At 44.9% G+C, this 23,874-nt stretch overlaps 2 protein-coding genes and 1 pseudogene across 4 annotated transcripts in view; 2 read left to right on the forward strand and 1 right to left on the reverse strand.

The window, feature by feature from the left end:
* Megf8 (multiple EGF like domains 8) overlaps positions 1–23,874 on the reverse strand; it is a 211,678-nt gene that overhangs the window by 143,332 nt on the left and 44,472 nt on the right. The gene's annotated exons all lie outside the window — the stretch shown is intronic.
* LOC146203419 (52 kDa repressor of the inhibitor of the protein kinase-like) lies at positions 2,452–3,720 on the forward strand. The gene is made up of 2 exons (XM_084588758.1): positions 2,452–2,777; positions 3,543–3,720. The coding sequence occupies exons 1-2, from the start codon at positions 2,674–2,676 to the stop codon at positions 3,718–3,720; spliced, it is 282 nt and encodes a 93-aa protein (XP_084444884.1). The 5' UTR covers positions 2,452–2,673.
* Positions 8,572–10,748, forward strand: LOC146203420 (uncharacterized; annotated as a pseudogene).

Consider the following 23,874-nt stretch of genomic DNA (forward strand, 5'->3'; position numbering starts at 1 on the left):
AGCTGGCTTCTGAAGCGCTATCAGTGACAGCAGTCACCGTGAACGTTTTTCCCTACTTGTGGCAGCTATTCATCACACCACTTCTACATGGTACTCTTGAAGCACAATTGCTGTTGTGAAATGTGTAAATAAATGCTGGTGCCTTTCTTCTTAAATTCTTTTTTATTGCAGCATAGACTAGCATTGTAATTTTTCTATTGCCATTGGTGCTAGCGGAGCAGTCCTGCAGTTTTTCGAGCCATGCGCAATTTCTTGAAACTGCCTGACATAAAATGTCGTATAGCGTTGGTGTTATTGCCTAAACAAGTATCATGATCACTTGTTATGCTTAGTGGATGTCGGCCTTACAAGTAAATATGCTGAATATGCATGACTCATGCTTAGGAACAGTTATCCCGCTAGCGAATAACAGCGCTCCCGCCCCGCGCCGACATTCGTACCCATGCAACCCGTGCGCCTCGACCCCTACGTCAGCGGCGCCCTCAGCGAGGGGACCGCGCAACTTTACTCGACGGCGCCGCTCTATTGTTCGCGCGGCGCCGTGACAGGCACAGAGTATAAAGGAGGCTATGACACTGTTCATCACATATCAAAGTTGCAATGACATTATAAAATATCTTTCATCTGAGGCAGCGTGCTACCCCACGAGGTCCAAATTTGACATTGTCCTGATGAAAACGTGTCATAGAATATGATTATTCTAGGTGAAAATGCATGTTTTTCTTGAAAAGGAATGGGCTTTTGAAACGCTTCTGTAGTACTTGGCAAAGGCTCAAAATGGAATGAAGGCAAGGCTTCCCATAGTAGCATCAATCGCATTATATAACAGTCGAGTCTGGATATGCTGAACCTGAATTATTTCAAATTACTGGCTATATTGAACACATAAAATATCCCATTGAAAATTCAATGTAATGTTACATGAGACACAGTATAATGAACTCGAGTTCTGTAAGTCATTAGATATATTGAAATGTGCGCCATATCCCTGCAAGTAGCACTTTTGTTAATGGCACTCTTCTATCATTTTTCATGCACTACGTGGCCTTGGACACCTGATGTTAGCACTAGCATCGTGGAAACATGTTATGAAGTGGCCGCCACATGTGCTTGAAGGTAATGTTCAATCTGTTGTACTCATTTTCCAATACCAAATGACTCTTATTCAGTGCAGCCAATCTAACTGACTAAAGCCTTGTGGTGGCGCTTGCCTGGCATGCTTAGCTCACTTCACTGCCGGAGGCCTTGCAGAAACCTCTGTACCTTAACTTTAATGAATGATTATTCTATTTACAGTGCACTGATATCAGGATTAGATATGTTATAATGGGCAGTGGCTAAATAAGAGCAATCTGCTGTGGCTTGGATGCAAAACAGGTTAGGCCTACCAATGACTAGTGACTGGTGGCCCGCCAGCATGCCGGTGGACAGCACATTGCTGTAAGAACCACACCACTAACATGAGTGAAATGTGGGCCACGGCACAGACACAGGCCAGCCCAAAAGTCAGGCTTGGCCAGGCCTGTGGACCAGGCCAGGCCGGAACATGAGCTGTTGTGCCGAACCTGGGCCCAGGCCGGGCTTGCGCATATACATACAATGAGGGCCAACGTCCAGCATTCAATTCACTATTGAAAAACAAACTACATGTGATGCATAACAACACTGATATGGATGAAATAAACCTGTGATGCCCGCTGAGTAAAAATTTATGCTTTTTATTTATTTACCTAATACCCCGCTGCGGTGCCTCAGTGGTCGGGCTGGGGTATGCAGGTTTGATGCTGTTCCAATCATATTCATGGCCGTGTCTGTTTTATTTATTGTGCAGTGTATGAAGTCACATTCTGACGATGGCAGAGTAGCTTCAGTGCCTCGGAGGTTCAGGGGGCCAGTGCGCAATCTTTTGTTCTTTGCATGCACGATAGTACAAGAGTGCGTATGCAAATCGAAAAATGCGCAATTCTCATTCAGTGATTGCTTAGAGTCGCAACTGCAGACAAGCCTGGAGGTGAGAAGTGGAAGCACGCGCAGAATCCAAGATCACATGTCGGCGAATGTTAAGAGGGCTCCACTGCCTCACTGGTTCTTCCAATAGATCCCAAGAGATGCAGTTCGTACAAGGTATATATACAATGGTAGCGAAGGCTGGGCCCAAAAACGGTCTAGGGCGACAGCAGCACAGCCACTTTGGGGGGGCCGAAACACTTAGATAATGAAATTCAAAAGCACAAATAAAAACGCTATAAAACAACATAAAGAAATAAATATTTTAATGCCACGTTTTATAAAACAGGTAAACTATTTTAGCAAAACATTACTCCGCATTTTTATTTTTTTTGCAACGTTCTTGTTACACCCCCTGTTGATGAGTGTGCGGTGCATTTGCAGCTTGACTTTGCAGGCCTTGTTTCGGCACCCAGCCACAGTGGCCGCGGGAGCTCACGAAGCGGTTTCTTATCGCCAGTCTCGAAATGCCCCTTTTGCGAAGTTTTTGTCGTCCTTGCGCATCGCGTCTCTGTCACCATTTTGTAAAATTTGCACCCCGCCGCACCGCTGCGGCAGTTTTCTCGGCTTTTGTCGTTTCCTTCAACGTGCGGCCAGTGCGAAGTCTTTTTCCGTCTTTGCACGCTTCGCGCTGTTCTTTTGAAGCGCTTAGCGCTTTATTTCAAGATGAGCTTGCGGCGTGTGAAGAAACGATGCGCCGTGGCACATTGCGACAGCATGGACAGTGCCGTCGGTGTCAAGCTACACCGCTTCCCGCTGGACTTTCACAGGTGAGCTCTTGTCAGTGTCGTCTGCTACAAGGCGTCTGCTCTAGGTATGCTCCGAATGCTTTCGTTGGGCTGTTCGCTTCTGTTTCTGTAACCAGTTCATGCGCACGTGGCTTCATTTTTTCGGGGATATTTATGTACTACACTACAGGGCACACACTTTAAGTGCTGAGCTGTGCGAAAGAGGCCCACCATTTGTCTGATTTATGGTGAGTTTCGTGCAGCCGGCTATCACCAGCGTTAACTTGATACCGGGCTCTCAGGAGCAACCACGCGCATGCCACTGACCGGAAGGCCAATTTAAAACCAATTGTGCTGCCTGACAAGTCTGAGCACAACACTGTTTAGTTTTCCAACACCGCGAAGCCAATTTGACCCTCGCAACTGGTAGTATCAAAATTCAGCCATGTGTATATGCGCGGCCTTGAGGGTGCTTTAACTGAATTCACTCAGCAGGAGTTACTGCCTGTCTTCTTATTGCTATTCTGCATATGCATGACCGTTAGGGTAACTTTAAACGCACTTCATTCTCGTCAATCTTAACCATAGAAAAGTATAGCTACCCGCATGCCATGAGGACGAACGTACGTAACCGCACTCTTAGGCGCTGAGAGCTTGGGGCGAGCATTTACTACCATAGTTCAGATATAATGGAAATATAATGTACTGCAGTTAGCATTGACAGGAATAATGACGCATTGGCGTTTGGAGTATGCAGTATTCCTTACGGCGCAATTGTGAATAACGTGCACGTTGCATCACGTCCAGGTGCCGAGCGTGGGTGCAGTTCTACCACAACGTCAGCCTGGAGAAGAAGACACCATGGCAGCTGCGAGACTTGCGGGTTTGTTCCAAGCACTTCGAACCGTCTGCGTATCTGTCGTCAAAAAGGCTGCGACCCGTGTTGATGCGCCTACTTATGTCATGTCATGTTTGCCTCAATTGAAGCTGTCTTAGCATTGTCTTCTATGCTTTTCAATTTCCTACCTGGCAACGTTCGTGGAACTGCAGGGCTTTTTTCTATCCGCACTGTGACCATTAAGATGAATAGCCAGCTTAAAGAAACTACTGCTTGAGCTGCCTGTGACGTGTATTTTTTGTTGGTGTGCTTTATCACTGTATTTGTTTGGTTGCTGTAATAAACCATGAATATGAAAACCATACTTGCCGTACACTGTATTGCAAACTGTGCACTTGAGCCTGTGCTTTGTGCATCATACCTTGTACTCAAAAGTACTAGCACCAATATTTCCACCAAGGTTTCCACTACGAATCATGCATGATTGCATTCTTAGCCAGCCAAGGTAAGCCAGCGTCTGAAAGTGTTGCTGCCTTTCTATGCTGCCTTCTTTGCCAGTAACTTTCATTGGGTTCCGAATTGCACATTAGCAAGGCCATAACTAGCAGGAACTCGAGCACATTTGACTGGCAAAGGTTGGTGCGCACTGAAAGGCAACCTTCCTGAGATACCGGCTTGAAAAGGCGGGTTCTATAAAAAGACCACTTTAAAATTCGCGCTAAAAACATACGTATGCGTGACGTCATTCAACGTCACTCATACGTAGTTGCCCCCCAATATGGCGGTGCCCATGAGCCGCCATTTTTAGGACCAATGGGCGTCTATGGAACCTTCGCTACCATTGTATATCTACCTTGGTTCGTACAGCAAGAGCGCACCAGATAGACATGCCTCATTACCAATCCATTTTGTTTTAAAAATAAGAAACTCCTGCAAGCATTACTGCGATATGAGGTTCTTTGTCTGCCAATTCTTTATTTGTGCAGTGAAAGTCTACTTGCTCACAGTGATCAATTCCCTTCACGCATTACTATAAGAACGGGCCTGAGCCAGGCCTCAACTGGGCTTCACTCCAAGCTTTATGAACCGGGTTCAGTAGAGAAATAATTTAGCGGGCGCGGTCCGGGCCCAGGCCTGGTCTGGGTTCGGGCTTTGGGCTCGAGCCTGAGGCCTGTGCAGTGCTCTAGTACAATGTATCCTTGTTTTTAAGTTATAGGAAAGCTTATATGCTGCCATTTTTTCTATATAAAATTATCAATGCATTAAACTATTTTAAAATCACTTCCAAATTTGATACATCCAGGTTCAATTCCATTAATGTTCTGGATTTTCAGTTGAGTTCTACCTTGCCCTGCCCATGGTTCATGTATTGGTTGATCTTCAAGTTTTGAAGACCCAATTGAAAAAAAAAAAAAAAAGGGTCAACCTATATGTAAGTAAATACAAAATTTCACATAAATGAAGCCTGAATTAATGATGACAAAACTTTACCTTTCACTTTCAAAATCTAATGTAGAGCTTGCTGAAATTGTGAGCACACATATCCAAAGTAGCTAGTTCAGTTATCCCCCAGCAGATCAGTACAAAAAGCTCAAAATGAACTGCACTTATTTCTGCTGTAAGTTCTCGTGCTAGAAGCTAATCTCATCTTACTCTTATTTATTATCACATGCACTCATCTAAGAGCCACACTTTATTTGCCCTTATACGGAAACTAAGTTAGAGGTGACCTTATCCTGTCAGTTTACCTACACTGCACGAAAAAAAAAAATGTTTTAGCTCTATATAATGACACATTTGACATTCCACTGCCAATATTTTTGTTCGACCAACAGCCACAACTGTTCAGAAGCCCTGCTGCCAGTGCTGCTCAGGCTTGGCTCATTGACACATTTACCAATGCCATCATTTAAGACACTATTTAATGCATTTAACACTCCCATATCATTACACTTTCTAAAGCAATATCCAAGAGCACTACTCATCATGCCTTCTTAATCCATGAGCAATACCATCATATCAGTGTTTGCCATCACTATTAATTTCATGTGCTTTCGTTCACCAATAATCAGTTCAAAGTCTGCGCCCGTGTTGTCATTTTTGTTCCTTCCTCTTGTGTCCCGTTTCATCCACGCAGTTTACCTTTTATCTCTTATTTGTCTGTTCCTCTAATGTCGCAAGGTATGCTCTCGCGTCAAGGTATGCTTGTTTGAGATTTCTTCGTACTTTTTGGACCGAAAGAGCGGCAGCAATAGCTGAACAATCAGGAACATAACGCTACTCTCCCCACTTTCGAGGCGCATTTACACGGCCGAATGAAACGTTGGACAAGTGCCTTTTTATATGCGGGAGCGCTTGTATGCCTAAATTATACAGCATGAGCCTGTCGATTTCGGCCTCCTCAACAATCTCTAGACGAAGGCCAAAACAAGCCCAAGGATCACTAAGGTCGCATATTATAGTGAAGGCTTCTCAAAGAAAAGAGAATATGTGAATAAAATAGTATTGCTGAGGAAAAAAAAAAAAACAACTCAGTGACGACCATTCATAGCGTGCATGCAAGAGTGCAGCCGGCAGCTTAAATAGCAGACGACCATGGGGATGATATCTCGTGACGCCAGCGGCCAATGGTTGCCAGACCAGAAAGCTGACTCCAATATTAATAATAAAATTCAATTTAAAACTATCTACTGCACGCAATGAGTTCAAATTTCGAGGATTTACAATTTAACGTGCGAGGAGTGAAATGCAATAATCAGTTTATGCTCAACTGTTAGCTGTCATGACCCCTTTAACTTCATCCACCCACCCAATTTTCTGCTGTTCCACGCTAGACTTTCCTTCCCTTGGAATCCAAATGGCTATACTTAGAGACCATCTCTCTGTCTTTGCACTACATGTCCTGCCCATGACTATTCCTTCTTCTTGATTTTCACTAGAATATCAGTAACTCGCATTATTTCTCTGACCCACTCTGCATGCTTCTTATCTCATTCTGACTGCCAAGAGGCAGTTGGCAGTATTTAATAAATAAATAAATAACATTGCACCTACCATTTTCCGGTCTATAGCTCTCTGCGTTGTCCTCAACTTAAGTAGGGTTCTAAATAAATAACATTGCACCTACTATATTCTGGTCTATAGCTCTCTGCGTTGTCCTCAACTTAAGTAGAACCCTTTTTGTTAGCCTCCACCTTTCAGCCATATAGGTGAGTACAGGTGAGATACAACTGCTATATATTTTCCTTTTGAGCAATGCCAGTAAGCTGCTAGTCATAATATGTGAGTAAGTTCCAAATGCGCTCTATCCCTATCTTACTCTCCTAGTTATTTCCCTTTCATGGTCTGGATCTGCGGCTACTACCTGTCCTAAGCAGACATATTCGCCTACCATTTTCAGCGCTTTGCTACCTATTTTAAACTGCTGTTCTTTTACCAGGCTGTTCAACATTACCTTCGTCTTCCGCATATTAATTTTCAGGCCTACCTCTCTGCTTCTCCTGCCTAGATCATAAGTTGTAATTGGTCCCCTGAGTGACTTAGCAAGGCAATGTCATCAGCGAATCGCAGGTTACTGATATATTCTCCCTTGAGCCTGATGGCTAACTGCTCCATTCCATGTCTCTGAATAGCACTGGGGAGATTCTGTCTCCTTGCCTAACACCTTCACTAATTGGAATTTTGTTACTTTATTTACGCAGAACTATGGTTGCTAAGCAGCAACTGCAGATATCTTTCAGGACTCTTTTATTGTTGCTGTATACAGGCTTCACCAGAACTACCACCACAAAAGCGTTAAAGAGGGACCCTGGACTTAGGCCTATTTTTTCTATGTATGGACAGATTTACACCAAACTTTTAAAGTTTGTTCATATTCAAGTCCTGGTTCCAAAACTGCGAACAGTTTTTTTTTCTTCTACAATAGAGAGTTTTTAATGCAACAAAGAAAGCATGTCTTTTGTTTGGAGGAGCCTTATTATTAATCATTAAACCTTGTGGGGAAGATTTCTATTTATATGTGATCTAGAGCCACCAAGGGATGCAATAAAGCATAAATGAGCATTCTAGAGTAATTTGAATGAAGGTTATGATTAATAAAACTTAAAAGCTCATTTTGGCAACTCAGCCAAATTATTTATTTTGAAAATTTTCTTAACCAACCAGTGGTTTAGAATAAGTATTATTGCAGAAATCTTTTGGTGTCCTCACATTGTTTGAACAAACTGCACTAAGTATTCAGGCAAGCATCAGGTGCATCACAAACCACTACTGCAGACTCGGGGATAACACGAACAGTGAAACCCTGTTATATCAAACAGTTAAAAAATCGAAAAATAGTTCGCTCTATCCATAATTCGTAATATAAAATTTCGTAGAAAATACATGCAAGAGCAGCGAAATTAGAGACCTTTAGAATTGGGGACCCAAGGCTCTGGGCCCCCAAGCCGCGTTGCGTCGTTGCTCTTGGGTTTAGAGGAGCAGCAGAGTTTGAGAATTGGGTCAAACGCAGACAGCATTGGGTCGAGCGCTCGTTACGCCGCAGTGGGGAAAATAAAAAGGTGCTTGAAAGCAACAAAAAAGAAAAGCCTTTGTTGCAAGTGAAAACAAACAGAATGCATTTTTGAGCAAGAAGAGCGAGCATTAAAATCACATAAACGTAATAGTTTTGTTAGTACTACGAATTAAGTAAACCATTTTAAGTCAAGAAAAGCCAATCACAGCCATGTCAGCCAAGCTGGCCATTCATTGTTCATTGGTTCACAGGAAGGGAAAGGCGCAGTATCAGTCACACTTATTCTGTGGACACCTGAACCGCGCCGTAAGGAAAGGGATAAAGGTGGGAGTGAAAGTGGAAAGAGAGAAAGGGGAGCCGTAGTAGAGGGCTACAGAGTAATTTTGACCACCTGGGGATCTTTAATGTGCTCCAAGCTGGCCAAGTGCTCTTAAATGATGTTTTTTTGGTGATTCCCCACAAGACTGCGAGTTCACCTGTGTCAAATGGCAAAAATCAGTCGAAGGACAGCAAGTTTGCTCTACGATCATCTGCTGTACGCTGATTGAAGTTGGGCTGACATTGAAGAACTATTTCTGCCGTTGCCAGAAGTGATTTACCGACGATATGGCCGGCGGCAGTATACTTCTCGCAAAGCATGGCTCGACGACGGAAGCATTGAAGACGACGTCTTTCGGAGAATGTTCCGTTTTGAGAAAGAAAACATTGATGAATTGTCATCTGCTCTCCTAATTCCCGAAACAATTGAGAGCATTCAGGGAGTGCAAGTATCCGGCAAAGTTCTCCTGACTGCCCTCCGGTTGCTCGCATATCCTAATAGGTGGTGCGACTTAGAAGACGTTTTCGGACGACATACCTCCGTGATGTCCAGCATAGTCGCCTCTGTCTTCGGCCACATTGAGACGACCTTCGGTCATCTCCTGTCAATGACAAATCATTGTTGGCTGAACCTCGCGAACATCGCTATGTTTTCCCAGGTACGTACTGTTTAAAAGTTTAAATATTGTGAAAGATGGCAAGGTTGAGATAGCAAGGCAAGGTATGCCGTGTCTAGCGTTTAATCCGATGGCGAACCCAGGCGCGTGCCGGAGCCCGCGACGCGGGGCGATGACGATGGCTTGTACAAATGAAAGAAGATTATAGTATGTGCAAATGAAGATACGTACATTATTGCAATTAGGTAAGCGACTGCTGCCTTCGCAGGATTTCTGTAAACAATGTTTGTAACCTTAGGCTTTTTTCATTTTCTATAAAAGCTTTACCGACGTTGGTAGAAAAGCTATAAAAGACAGGGTGCCGTCAAAACGGAAGTGTACAGATCGCGTTTTACCTCGTTTCCTCTGACACATACGCCATGCAAGAAAGGAAAGGCACATATGATGTGCATACTTTCCTGTTATGCATTTTCTAGTACTACCAAGTGTGACTCGCCTCTGGCCATAGTTGTTGAAATCTTCTTCAGAGCGCGATATTGCAATGAATACTGCTGCAACAATATCCTACATTTTGAAATGCAGGCTGTACATGATCGAGGTGCGCTTTTGACTAACTGCTGGGGATTCGTGGATGGAACCGCCCGACCCATCTGCCGACCAACGTACCACCAGCGAATGTACTTCTCTGGACACAAACGGGAGCACATTGTCAAATATCAGGCCGTTATGTGTGCCAACGGCATCGTCTGCGACCTTGACGGCCCATATTTTGGCCACAGGCATGATGCAGGTAAATCAAAGGCTCTCATTCCTGCCGTCAAAAGCCGCATGCTGTCACAGTTATGATCTGATCGCCCAAAAAGGTAATTAAGCACGTGTGTGGAGTGTAGTTTCTGCTAAGAAAATTTATGCGTAATTGTTTTCGACAAGCGACTTCTTAAATAACAAATACTTCAACTAGAACAAGAGGAAGAAGATGGTTTACACGGTATGAAGGAGCACTGAACAAGGCTAACTGGGGTACGCCTCAGTTCGCAGGTCGAGCCAAATACTTCAACTGTCACATTAAGGCGGTGCCCCAGCAAGAACATCACTAAGAAATGCACTGCTCCTAAAACTAAACTTCGCTTTGAAACGGCCAGGTGCATCATTCTGTGGCTCAATATATGCACTCTTAATTGGTTCTCTTTTGCAGGAATACTTCGGGAAAGTGGGTTGTATGAGAAGCTTCTCCAGTTGGTGCAGGGAAATACATTCACTATATATGGTGATCCTGCATACCCCCTCCACCCTCTGCTCATGCAACCATATGCTGGTGCACGTCTCAACGAACAGCAGCAAGAATTCAATACTGCCATGAGCACTGTAAGGCAGTCAGTGGAATGGGGATTCGGCAAGACAATCAGTCTGTTTGCCTTCTTGGACTACAAAAAAAATCAGAAAATCTTTCTCCAGAATGTGCCTCAAATGTACAAAGTAGCGACGGTTCTAACAAATTGCCACACTTGCCTTTACGGCAACCAAGTGGCAATGTTCTTTCACCTTCGTTCACCTTCTCTGAAAGAATACCTTGTGTTGCGTAACAGCTGAGACAGAAGCTGGTATGAGTATCGTTCATTTGTCCTATTTAAGGAAAGTAGATCGGCTAGCTAACGATCAATTATGGCAGAAATCACCACAAGCCTCAATGACCATTAACATCTATTTTCTGATGTATTCATTCCCTGCTGCCCCTACAGTTGCTAATTTCTTATTGTTATCAACTTTATACAGTAAAAGCTCGTTAATTCGAACTTCCCTGAACCGGGAAAAAAGTTCGAATTATCCGATGTTCGAATTATCGAATGGCCTCGAAAAAACTGACAAGAACCATTTGTAATACAGTAAATGTACCGTATTTAGTCATCGCGTAACGAACTCCCTGGCATAATGAACCAACCTAGCCGCGATTTGTGCCTACGAATCCGATCCAAAAAAAAAAAAAAAAATGAAGGCCTCAGTTGTTAGCGCGTCTCTCCGTTTCGCTGTCACGGTCCACAACATATTTCTTGGCAGTGCGCCAAGATGCTGTGCAGCGATAACGGCGTGTTTATCTTTTGACTTCAACTCCAGCAGGGGGAAGGGGGGTAAGCGAACTTGGCAAAGTGCCAGCGCTTGTCCGGTTGTGCAAGCCTCCTTTTCAGTACGTTCGCTTCATCATGCTATGAGCGACTTGGGCGAGTGCCTGCCACTCCAATCATCGGAACGCGCGATATCAGCAAGCGGCTTTTGAAGCGAAGGGTGCTAAAAGCCAGCGTTATGATCGCGGCTGACTCAAGGTATATGTACAATGGTAGCAAAGGTTCCATAGGCTCCCATTGGCCCAAAAAATGGCGGCTCATGGGCACCGCCATATTGGGGGGCAACTACGTATGAGTGACGTTGAATGACGTCACGCATACGTATGTTTTTAGCGCGAATTTTAAAGTGGTCTTTTTAAAGAACCCGCCTTTTCAAGCCGGTATCTCATGAAGGTTGCCTTTCAGTGCGCACCAACCTTTTCCAGTCAAATTTGCTCGAGTTCCTGCTAGTTATGGCCTTGGTAATGTGCAATTCGGAACCCAATGAAAGTTACTGGCAAAGAAGGCAGCATAGAAAGGCAGCAACACTTTCAGACGCTGGCTTATCTTGGCTGGCTAAGAATGCAATCATGCATGATTCGTAGGGGAAACCTTTGTGGAAATACTGGTGCTACTACTTTTGAGTACAAGGTATGATGCACAAAGCACAGGCTCAAGTGCACAGTTTGCAATACAGTGTACGGCAAGTATGGTTTTCATATTCATGCTTTATTACAGCAACCAAACAAATACAGTGATAAAGCACACCAACAAAAAATACACCTCACAGGCAGCTCAAGCAGTAGTTTCTTTAAGCTGGCTATTCATCTTAATGGTCACAGTGCGGATAGAAAAAAGCCCTGCAGTTCCACGAACGTTGCCAGGTAGGAAATTGAAAAGCATAGAAGACAGTGCTGCTTCAATTGAGGCAAACATGACATGACATAAGTAGGCGCATCAACACGGGTCGCAGCTTTTTTGACGACAGATACGCAGACGGTTCGAAGTGCTTGAAAAAAAAACCCGCAAGTCTCGCAGCTGCCATGGTGTCTTCTTCTCCAGGCTGACGTTGTGGTAGCACCCACGCTCACGCTCGGCACCTGGACGTGATGCAACGTGCACGTTATTCACAATTGCGCCGTAAGGAATACTGCATACTCCAAACGCCAATGCGTCATTATTCCTGTCAATGCTAACTGCAGTACATTATATTTCCATTATATCTGAACTATGGTAGTAAATGCTCGCCCCAAGCTCTCAGCGCCTAAGAGTGCGGTTACGTACGCTCGTCCTCATGGCATGCGGGTAGCTATACTTTTCTATGGTTAAGATTGACGAGAATGAAGTGCGTTTAAAGTTACCCTAACGGTCATGCATATGCAGGATAGCAATAAGAAGACAGGCAGTAACTCCTGAGTGAATTCAGTTAAAGCACCCTCAAGGCCGCGCATATACACGTGGCTGAATTTTGATACTACCAGTTGCGAGGGTCAAATTGGCTTCGCGGTGTTGGAAAACTATACAGTGTTGTGCTCAGACTTGTCAGGCAGCACAATTGGTTTTAAATTGGCCTTCCGGTCAGTGGCATGCGCGTGGTTGCTCCTGAGAGCCCGGTATCAAGTTAACGCTGGTGATAGCCGGCTGCATGAAACTCACCATAAATCAGACAAATGGTGGGCCTGGGGGGCCTCCTTCGCACAGCTCAGCACTTAAAGTGTGTGCCCTGTAGTGTATTACATAAATATCACCGAAAAAATGAAGCCACGTGCGCACGAACTGGTTACAGAAACAGAAGCCCAAACAAACAGAAACAGAAGAAACAGCCCAACGAAAGCATTCGGAGCATACCTAGAGCAGACGCCTTGTAGCAGACGACACTGACAACAGCTCACCTGTGAAAGTCCAGCGGGAAGCGGTGTAGCTTGACACCGACGCCACTGTCCATGCTGTCGCAATGTGCCACGGCGCATCGTTTCTTCACACGCCGCAAGCTCATCTTGAAATAAAGCGCTAAGCGCTTCAAAAGAACAGCGCGAAGCGTGCAAAGACGGAAAAAGACTTCGCACTGGCCGCACGTCGAAGGAAACGACAAAAACCGAGAAAACTGCCAGAGCGGTGCGGCGGGGTGCAAATTTTACAAAACGGTGACAGAGACGCGACGCGCAAGGACGACGAAAACTTCGCAAAAGGGGCATTTCGAGACTGGCGATAAGAAACCGCTTCGTGAGCTCCCGCGGCCACTGTGGCTGGGTGCCGAAACAAGGCCTGCAAAGTCAAGCTGCAAATGCACCGCACACTCATCAACAGGGGGCGTAACAAGAACGTTGCAAAAAATTAAAAATGGGGAGTAATATTTTGCTAAAATAGTTTACCTATTTTATAAAACGTGGCATTAAAATGTGTATTTCTTTATGTTGTTTTAAAGCGTTTTTATTTGTGCTTTTGAATTTCATTATCTAAGTGTTTTGGCCCCCCCAAAGTGGCTGTGCTGCTGTCGCGCTGGACCGTTTTTGGGCCCAGCCTTCGCTACCATTGTACATATACCTTGGCTGACTCGCGTGCTTCCGCTGACAACTAATGGGTGGAAGGATGGATGGCTATCGCAAAAAAAAAAAAAAAAAAAAAAAAAAGTTCAACCCATAGTGCTTGTCCGAGATCTAGCCTTTCATGGGCATTGGCTGGGGCCGCGCTGACAGTACTTATATCTCTATTTCCAAATTAGCAGGGTTGGAATTAACGAGTATTTAGTTGTGAGCTACGGAGGTTGCGCAGAAGAGAGAGCACACAGCCGCGACCACCGTCCTCTCCCTCCAACGCCGCCGGCCACCGCGGCGGTCATGGCGCCATTTAAGTTTTACCCATTCTTCCATGGCTTTACCTGGTATCATCTCCTGTCCCCGTTTTAGACGAGTGCAGCCTCTATTATGCCTTCCGATCGCGGAGGTGTTTACTTCTTTTTTTCTTTTTTTTGCCGCTTGATGTGCGCCAAGCCGCCCAGGCGTGGCGGCGCGGAGTTCGAATTATCCGTAGCGGAACCGACTCGCATTCGAATTAACGGGCTTTTTTATACACAGATCTCTATGGAGCTTGGCCGGACCAAGTAGTGTAGTTCGAATTATCCGAAAATTCGAATTATCGAGGTTTGAATTAACGAGCTTTCACTGTAATAATAATTGGTTCACAGGAAGGGAAAGGCACAGTATCTGTCACACTTGCTCTGTGGACACCTATCAACTTTATGCCCCTTACATTTTGTGTTATTGTTCTCAGTCAATAATTTTATGTGTTCTTGAATAATTAAGATATGCTATAAACCTTATTGTACTGTCATGTCTACTCCTATGTTGCACTACCATCATTTTGTCAGCAATGCTGATCCATTTTGTCTGTTTACTGATCATTTGTGGCCTTTGTTTTTTTCTGTCTTTTTTTTGTAAATATTTGATCTGTGCTTGTATCAGTATGCTCACCCTGCGAAAATCCCTTCCTGGGATTGCTGTATCAATACATAAAATAAAAATAAATAAATAAAGAGACTTTAGCTCATGTAGACTATACAATTCTAAATTGTGGTGTGACCAATACGCGATTATGATGTTGGAGCGAAATGCTTTCCAAATGTGCAATGTTCACAAACACACGTCAGTTCTGTGAATAACAAAAAACGTTTAGTTGCCTTTCTTAGCCAACACACCCTTCAAAACACCAAGCAGCGCGTTTTGTTGCGCCATAAACATATTCCTTTCCGCTTCACGCTCCCTGCGTGCTGCATCAAGTTCTTCTCTCCGAAGCCTCCTTTCATTTGCACGGTCTTCTACTTGGGCTTTCCATTCAGCAATGTGTTGCTGTAGTTTCTGCTGCTCAAGAACAAGTTTCTTTCCTTCGAGATCCAGGCGTTGCTTCTCTAGTGCCGCATCTCTCTCCCTAGCAGACTGTTCGAACTGCAGCCTTCGCTCAAAAAATGCTAGGTTGGCTTCACAAGGATTGGTAGCTGTAAATGAAAGCACAAAACTATTACATATGACTCTTCGAATAACTTGTAAAATATATTAGATGCCCTGGGATGTGTTAACGTAAGTAATCAAGTTCGCTTCAACGTTCACCCTTCGACATTAAAAATTTGCCTGGACATTATTGTGCAGTGCAACATCCAGTAAGAAGTCCGAAAAGCGGAACTGTGGGTTATAAGTGCACTCATGGACTGCTTTTCAGAATTTTTATGGGTAAATTGTGGACACATGCCAAAGTGACTTTTGTAAGCCCTTGCTGCAGCAGGAAGTTATTTTGAACAACCTCATAAAGGTGCCTTATGAGGTAATAAATTATGAGGGAAAAATGTTAACACTGATTTGCATAAGGCAGCACAGATATTCAGTGCAGAATGTTCCACACCGAGGATAAAAGTGCAAGTCACCTGCCTCTTTTCCTTTGCTGGGTGCTGCTTGTGGCGCGCGTACGATTGCTGGGCTGGGCATTGTACGGTGGAATCGTACTCCGTCTTCCTCCTTGCGCCAAACTGCTTGCGTCACGATGGTCGGACTGTGGTCCATGTGACTGAGTGCTACTTGGGAGGCTCAAGGTTGGAGGTTGCGGCTGGCTGCCTTGGGGCACTGGAGAGGTGGCGTCTCTTTGTGGGCTGCTTGGGTTGGCATAGCTGGCACTTTGTGTACTCGGTGGTGACACATCTACATAATTGTCACTGTAGATGTTGTTTAGAAGTCGTGATGCTTCTGTAGGCTGAGTATCTTCCATGTCTGCAAAGGAAGCGAAAGTATGAATAGCATTTGGGATTGGTTTATTATTCATGTAGTCATAACTTCATAACCTATGAATCAGTTTTGATAGGTCATACTGGACACATTAGCTAAACAAACACCTGTAATATGCAAACTGATAATTTGCAGGATACATGCTGCTGCTTTACAAAACGCCAGAGTATGCGAATGTACACAAGAATATTACAGTATCAAATTTCTTGTTCCACCTTCATTATTTGATTGCAAAAACATGCAGTACCATATTCTTCTGCATTTTTCAGTTGAGCGTAACGATCTGCTGCTGCTGTATCTCTTGTTACAGCTGCAGCCCATCGTTCCAAATTTGCAGCTCTGCGGTCAGTTGGTATCGCTGGTTGGATGCCAGGCTGGTTGGATGTCGATGGTTGGATGTCAGGTGTTCGCGTAACTACCTTTTTCAAGGTGGCTCCTCTGATTACAAACCCAAATTCTCTTGCAATAGCTAAAATTTCAGTGAGAAGCTGCTCCTTTTCCGCGTACTGTTCCTCGGTTCCTGACCTGCAACAAGAGATAACAGTCAGCTTCCTAAGTTTTCTCTTCGTCACATACTTTATTTAGACTTGGTGTTTCACTACTGCATTAGCACCTTGGAAGTTAATTACGTAATATACGGTGCCGCGAAAAAGTCCCAAATGGGCAATACCGTGATTTACGGCATCATCTGTATGTTTAAAAAACGGTCCAATTTTTCAACTTTCTTTCCCAGCATGAACTAGTACCCTGCGGGGATGCAAGGTATATTGTTCTCACGCCATTGGCCTTGTGTTTCACTTTCAGATTTGTTTACGCCGGCGCGTACACTACCGCTCATGCACCCGGGCGTACGCGGGCGCACGGCATCTACAGTTTCGGATTCGTCTCACGGGTAGTTTTCGTTTTTTTCGCTGGCAAAAACTGATACATGACTTCGTTTGTAACCTTCCAAATGGTGAACGCTTGACACTCGCTCGTTTATTGCCCACAGAGCCATGATTACAGCTGGTCAAAGGCAGGCTAGCACATAAAAGTTCCCTCACCGCGAGTATACAGCTACACACGGTAGGAGAAGCGGCTTCGCATTTCTCTGGCAAGGTTATGGATGCAGCACATCGAAAGCAAATAAACAGTACATAAGCGTAAGCAAAGGAGACAGCTAACCTGCGCCTACTGAAAGCGGAAGTTGTGCGGTAAATATGTACTTACTTTTTCAGATTGGCCGTATCCTTGTGCAGGAACTGTGCCATCAGCAACTCGCAGCGGTTGCGTATTGATCGCAGCGAAAAGCTTTTCTTCATAGCCTCTGCGAGATTTTTCGCAACTTGTGGCCACAGCTTAACGTCTTGAAAAGGGTTCGTTGCGAACACTTTTTGCAACAAAAAAATGTCATCTTCTGTTGTGTAGTAGGAGCGCGCGTACGTAGCTCTTGGAGCAGTCGTGTTTCCCGCCTTAGACATAACGGCTTTGGATAGCTGCGGCTCGTACGGCTCTCCTGGCTATCTCGCGATTTCTCGCCACTCGCGAGGGTGACCCAAGGAAGCTTCGGGGCTCACGCTAGTTTTCGATTTTTCGGTCTTGGGTTAGTGCGGACGCAAGAGCCCAAGATCGGCTTGGGTTCTGCGCCTGCGCACTTCCAGCAGGAAATTCTCTTGGGGCCCCAAGCTGCTTGGGTCCCCAATTTTAAAACTCTCTATTCAATCGGAGAAGGCACAGCAACTCGGAGGGTGCCTACTTAGGTCACGTCCATTTATTTACGTGCAAAGAACTGCGTTATCGCGGCCTGCTTTTTTGTGTTGATCGCGTTCACGTCCTGTTCCATAGTTTGCAAACACTCAACAAGGGCAAACCCACTGCTCTCAATAGCACTGCAGTTGCGGCGCAGCAAATCCAATGCAGCAAGCGCTTCTTGTGAAGTCGGAATGTCCTCATCGTCTGCAGGGTAAGCCTGAGCTTCGTCTGCGGGTTGTTCAAAAACTTCCACAACGATTTCGGCGTCCGTCAGTACAGCCGTGGTCGCCGCCATGTCGCCACCGCCTACAAAGTGTTGCGGGCATGTCACCAACAAAACGCGAAAAATCGTTCCAGGTTCATCGAGCTCGCGGAGCTCTGCTTCTGCTTCGTCGGGATCGTCCCCATCGTCATTTGATGCACGGGCCTCTGCTGGAACAAAAGCTGCGTGCCGAAAGCAGTTGGCAATCGTTTCGCCTTTCAAGCTGTCCCATGCCGCGATCAAGTCCTGCTTCACGAGAAGAGTGTCAATCAGTCTCCTCTTGTAAACTGCCTTGAAGGCCCTGATTTTATCTTGAGCTCGGTCTTTAACGTCAGTGCTGCTCTTTTTTTCACGTTCACCGCCATCACAGCACTACGAACACCCGCGCACCACACTCAACACGGCGACCGACGTAGCCTCCGCCAAATGCTACGACGGCCACCACAGCCACGCCGCGACGCCACACCGCTGCTAACAAAAGACGCAAAAACTAAAAAGGCAAAGGCAACATTAGATCGTGCCGCTGCCGCCGCTGCTGAAGCGGTGCTGTCAGCGAATGTGAGATGCAACGATTTCTCACGGCCTCCGAAATCACCTGATCTTGGAGGCCATAGATTGTTTTGGTTGTCAACTCCCAATGCCGTCGTGGCATCTGTGGCGCTGTCAGCGCCTGCGAGGTAGTCCTGAACGTTTGCTGCGCCGCACAACACACGTGTAGTGCAACGAAGCCTGCCTCCTGCGTCACGAAGTTAGTAATATCCGTTTTATGCCGAACCGCGTTCGCTATGGCAAGTTAAAAATACATGTGTTTGACAAAAATATTAGGAAGAGTTCGATATATTCAATAATTTGTTATATGCGTGTTCGTTATATCGAGGTTTGACTGTACTTTGCTTTGGCGCAAGCTTGCTATCTTCCAATGCACCAGCAACTCGCGCTCTTTCAAAACAAAAGTCACAGGATGCGGTCACATGATCCACACTAGGAAATGGCATTGGCTTGCTTTTTATTCAGCGTTTGTTCTCTTTACAACTCTATGCGGCAGCAGCTGCTCCATCTCTGACTTTTTTTTTTTTATTGTTGTTGTTATTCTCCAGTTTCGGATCTAAAGCTGGCTATGCTCAGCGACAGCCTACATAGAAAATGCATGATTGTCTCTTTTTCCTAGCGCTCTGCTTCCTTCCAATCTGAGATCATAGACCAGCACGAATAGTCCACAAGTAGGCGCATGCTAAAGCTAAAGTCAGCATCTCGTCAACCGGCTTCATTGCTCGATGCCAGCAGAAGAGGGCAAATCAACACATGAGCGCGTACGAACTGCTGTTTCCAGAACGAGGTGTGCAGAGATTCTGGAAAGTCAAAGGATTATTTCATACCCAAGTTAATCTCCGGCAATACAAATGTAACGCAGGGGGCAAAGAGCATAGTTGGCGCGGGGAGCAGCCACACTTCTGCCTTCAGAGAAGGCCATTTCCAATGCCGTGCCGTGTCTCCGTGTGTCGCCTGCGCCGAAAAACTTTCATTTTTCTCAGCTTTTGTTTTCTTTCCTCGGGAGTGCTGCATGGACGCTCAAGTACAGCTGCACATGTGGGCCATGAAAGTTCCTCTTAATTCATTGGTGAGTTTAAATGCTTATCTAAAATGAATTTTTTGCAATGAATCTATAGAAAACCAAATAAGCATCCTCTCATTGTTCGCCCTATCCAAGAACCATAACCATTTAAGGAGTGTAAAGTGTTTATCTAAAGTGAATTTTCCGCACTCTACGGGAAACCAAACAAACGTCAACTTATCCTAAAAGAGTTCAAGACTCTTCTGTATCCTACATTATTATTGATAACAATGAATAAAGTCCTTCGTGCCTGATTCCAGAGCAGAAAGCCTCCCTCAGAAAGTTCCCTTATGACTTTATGCAGTGTGCCCTCCATTTCTTCCCAGTCTAATACACATAATGCTGCCAAAGTAGTTTTCAAAATGCAGAAATCACAAAAGACCCCAGTTTCCTCTGCGATTCTGACACGTAGCCTGAAATAGAGATTGTTACTGTGCACTCCTCACTTTCTGGTATACTTATACTACGAACTCGTCGTTTCTTTTTTTGGGGGGCGTCCATGCTTTGAAAACTTTTATGGGCAGTTTTATTTCCAATCCCAAGTTTTATTTCCAAGTTCTATTTCAAAAGAAAAAAAAAAAAGACCTTGAACTCGCCAGTGTGCAATGAGGAAGGTTTTGCACATTTGCTCCTTCAAAAATAAAGCCATTTCACTACTACCATACTATCAGGAACAAAATTTCACAGGATGTGGGTGAGCAGAAGAGAATTTATTTCGGCCCTGTCAAATATAAGCCAATCACTTAAAAATTTCTGAAAGTATACACTGCCCAATGGTAATAAAATCAGGCAGCTAGGTCATGAGGAAGAGACATAATTTTTTTTTTTTTCTAAGAAAATGCATATTGTGAACTTTTGCTGCTAACAAAGCACATCAACAGCAAGTTACAACATAGCATGGATGCTCCTTCTCATGGTGAGAAGAGTGCTGTAGAAACACCTGACCAAAGGAAGAGAGACCAGATGGACAGGCCTACAAGTGAAAGTTAAGTTTTGATTCTTTATATAATTTCTTGCACTTATTCTGTGACTGCTTGTACAGTCGAACCTCGAAATAACAAACCTCAATGTAACGAAATTTGCAGTGTAACGCATTTCATTTCTTTTTTTCCAATCTCTTCCCTACTGAAAACCATGTATCATTTTTTTCGCGATTTAATGAAGTAATTATATGCCGCACTTTCAATTTAACGAAGTCCTCGCGCTTCGCATGCATGTATCAGCAGCTATCATGACAATGGGATGAGAAAACTTTAGCCAAGACCGAGACACAGTGCATTTTGCATTTCCCAGACATCGACGTCAGTTTGATAGGAGGGTTCAATAGACAAGAAGAAGTAGACTCTTTTTTTTTTTTTTTTTTTTTTTTTTTTTTTTTTTTTTTTTACGACAGTTGTTTATCTTTTCACCCTTTAGTCGTCAAGGAAAGCATGTGGTCAGCTGCGATTCAACACGGGCCTTTAGCCTCGTTCGCTTCAAAAGACATTTGCTGTTACACACGTTCCGATGATTAGTGGCAGCGGATGGCGCCCACCCCAATCGCTGCTTGATAAAGGGAAGGCACTGAGCAACCGGACCAGCCTTGCAATATCTCGGACAATATGGTCGCCTCACACCGGCCGTCAATTTTTTGTGCAATGCGTCCCGCGTTATGAGGTCTCGCATGTATTGCAAGAGCTGCTGCTTCACAGTACATCTCTTTCTGTGACATTTTTATAGCCGCGTAAAGTTTGCAGGTTAAAAATGAATGGATTCCCAGGAGTGCTGAGAATCAACTGCCCTTGCTTTTTTTTGTTTTTTTTTTTTGTTTTCCTCAACACTGCGCAGAAAGAGGTACACTGCGAAGCGGCAGCTCTTGCAATACATGCAGGACCTCATGACGCGGAACACATTGCACAAAAAATTGACGGCCAGTGTGAAGCAACCAGATCGTCCGAGATATATCGGCACTCCTGTCAAAGACGGTGCCGCTCTGGCAAATTTGTCTTCCCCCCCTCCCCCTTCATTCCTCCACTGGAGCCAACACACACCGTGAAGTTCTCGCTGCGCGGAATCATGGCACAATGCCAAGAATACACTGGACTGTGACAGGGTGAGCAATGGAGGAACGCACTAACAACTTGCGTTATTATTCTTTTTTTTATTTGTCAGTGGCAAAAGTGGGAGGAAAGTTCATTACGCGTGTAAATACGGCCGTAAGGCCTTAACAAAAGATTGCCACGCAAAGAAATGATGCGTTCGCGTTTGCTTAATATCACGCATTATCCTCCTGATGTACAAAACAACATCTGGTACCCTTGTTAGCGCTATTATTGCTAGAATTTCTTGCTTATTTCTGGAATTTGCAATTTACAAGTTCCCATCTACTAGCAGTGCTCCACTAAACTGTTACTTTATTTGGGCAGCTAGAATATGAAAACCTCAACGTAACGAGATTCGTGATGTAACGAAATTTTCGGCTGCAAGTAGGAATTCATTATACAGTGAAACCTCGTTATAACGAACAGTTAAAAAATCGGAAAATAGTTCGCTCTATCCATAATTCGTAATATAAAATTTCGTAGAAAATACACGCAAGAGCAGCGAAATTCAATCAGAGAAGGCACAGCAACTCGGAGGGTGCCGACTTGGGTCACGTCCATTTATTTACGCGCAAAGAACTGCGTTATCGCGGCCTACTTTTTTGTGTTGATCACGTTCCGTATCATGCCCTGTTCCACAGTTTGCAAACACTCAACAAGGGCAAACCCACTGCTCTCAATAGCACTGCAGCGGCGGCGTAGTAAATCCAATACAGCAAGCGCTTCTTGTGAAGTTGGAATGTTCTCATCGTCTGCAGGGTCAGCCTGAGCTTCGTCTGCGGGATGTTCAGAAACTTCCATAGCGATTTCAGCGTTCGTCAGTACAGCCGTGGCCGCCGCTATGTCGCCGCCGCCTACAAAGTCCTCTACAGTCATTGTTGCGGGCATGTCACCAACAAAACGCGAAAAATCGTTCCAGGCTCATCGAGCTTGCGGAGCTCTGCTTATGCTTGGTTGGGATCGTCCCCACCGTCACTTGACGCACGGGCCTCTGCTGGAACAAAACCTGCGTGCCGAAAGCAGTTGGCAATCATTTCGCCTTTCACGCTGTCCGATGCCGCTTCAATGCTCCTAGCAAGTCGATCTTCAAGTCCTGCTTCATAAGAAGCTTCACGAGAAGAGCGTCAATCAGCCTCCTCTTGTAAGCTGCCCTGAAGGCCCTGATTTTATCTTGAGCTTGGTCTTTAACGTCAGTGCTGCTCTTTTTTTCACGTTCACCGCCATCACAGCACTACGCACACCCGCGCACCACACTCGACACGACGACCGACGCAGCCTCCGCCGAACGCTATCACGGCCACGTCGCGACGCCGCTGCTAACACTAAAAACGCGAAAGACGCAAAAACCAAAAAGGCAAAAGCAACATTCGATCGCACCGCTGCCGCCGCTGCTGAAGCGGCGCTGTCAGCGATTGTGAGATGCGAACGATTTCTTATGGCCTCCGAGATCACCTCCACACGCACAAACAGGCGCGCAGGGGTGATCTCGGAGATCATGGATTTCTTTGGCTACCAACTCCCAATGCCGTCGTGGCATCTGTGGTGCTGTCAGCGCCTGTGAGGTAGTCCTGAACGTTTGCTGCGCCGCACAACCCACATGTAGTGCAATGAAGCCTGCCTCCTGCTATTAAAGTGAGGTAGTGCTTGGCGTCGCGAAGTTCGTAATATCTGTTTTATGCCGAACCGCGTTCGCTATGGGAAGTTAAAGATACATGTGTTTGACAAAATAATTTCGGAAGGGTTCGATATATTCAATAATTCGTAATATGCGTGTTCGTTATATCGAGGTTTGACTGTACATATTGAGGTTCGACTGTATAATCAGAGAAAGCGTTAGTTTTCACAATGTGCTCTCAGGGTAGACCACAGCAGACAGTTCATGGGAAAATAAATAAGTATCTTTGATACAGTCCAATAAAATTACAGATTCTGCAAAAGACTCTAAGAACTTCTGTGGTCTTATCGGACAAGCTATTTGCTGCAAACAAAAAATTGGGGCGAAACACCTAAGGTTTGCCTTTAAGGGTATAATTCGACAGCGTTAAGTGCTCCCGTCCGCAGCTCCCCTTGCAGATCCTTATTCACGCACATACACTTTGCTACTCCCTTAATCACTAGCCCCCTAATTTATTGTCTCACACAACATACTATTTAGAATACAGTCATAAGCTGCCATATTATATGAAAGACCACTTGACACAGAAATAAAGCCCTACTTAACCAAGCCGTTCGAACATGCCTGCATGGCCTAGAGTAACATATCCAACTCTGAATCCAAGGCTACTGAACGGACCGATTC

This window comes from Amblyomma maculatum, chromosome 1 (genome assembly GCF_055883805.1).
Source record: "Amblyomma maculatum isolate TAMU_Amacu chromosome 1, ASM5588380v1, whole genome shotgun sequence".
Taxonomy (NCBI): Eukaryota; Metazoa; Arthropoda; class Arachnida; order Ixodida; family Ixodidae; genus Amblyomma; species Amblyomma maculatum.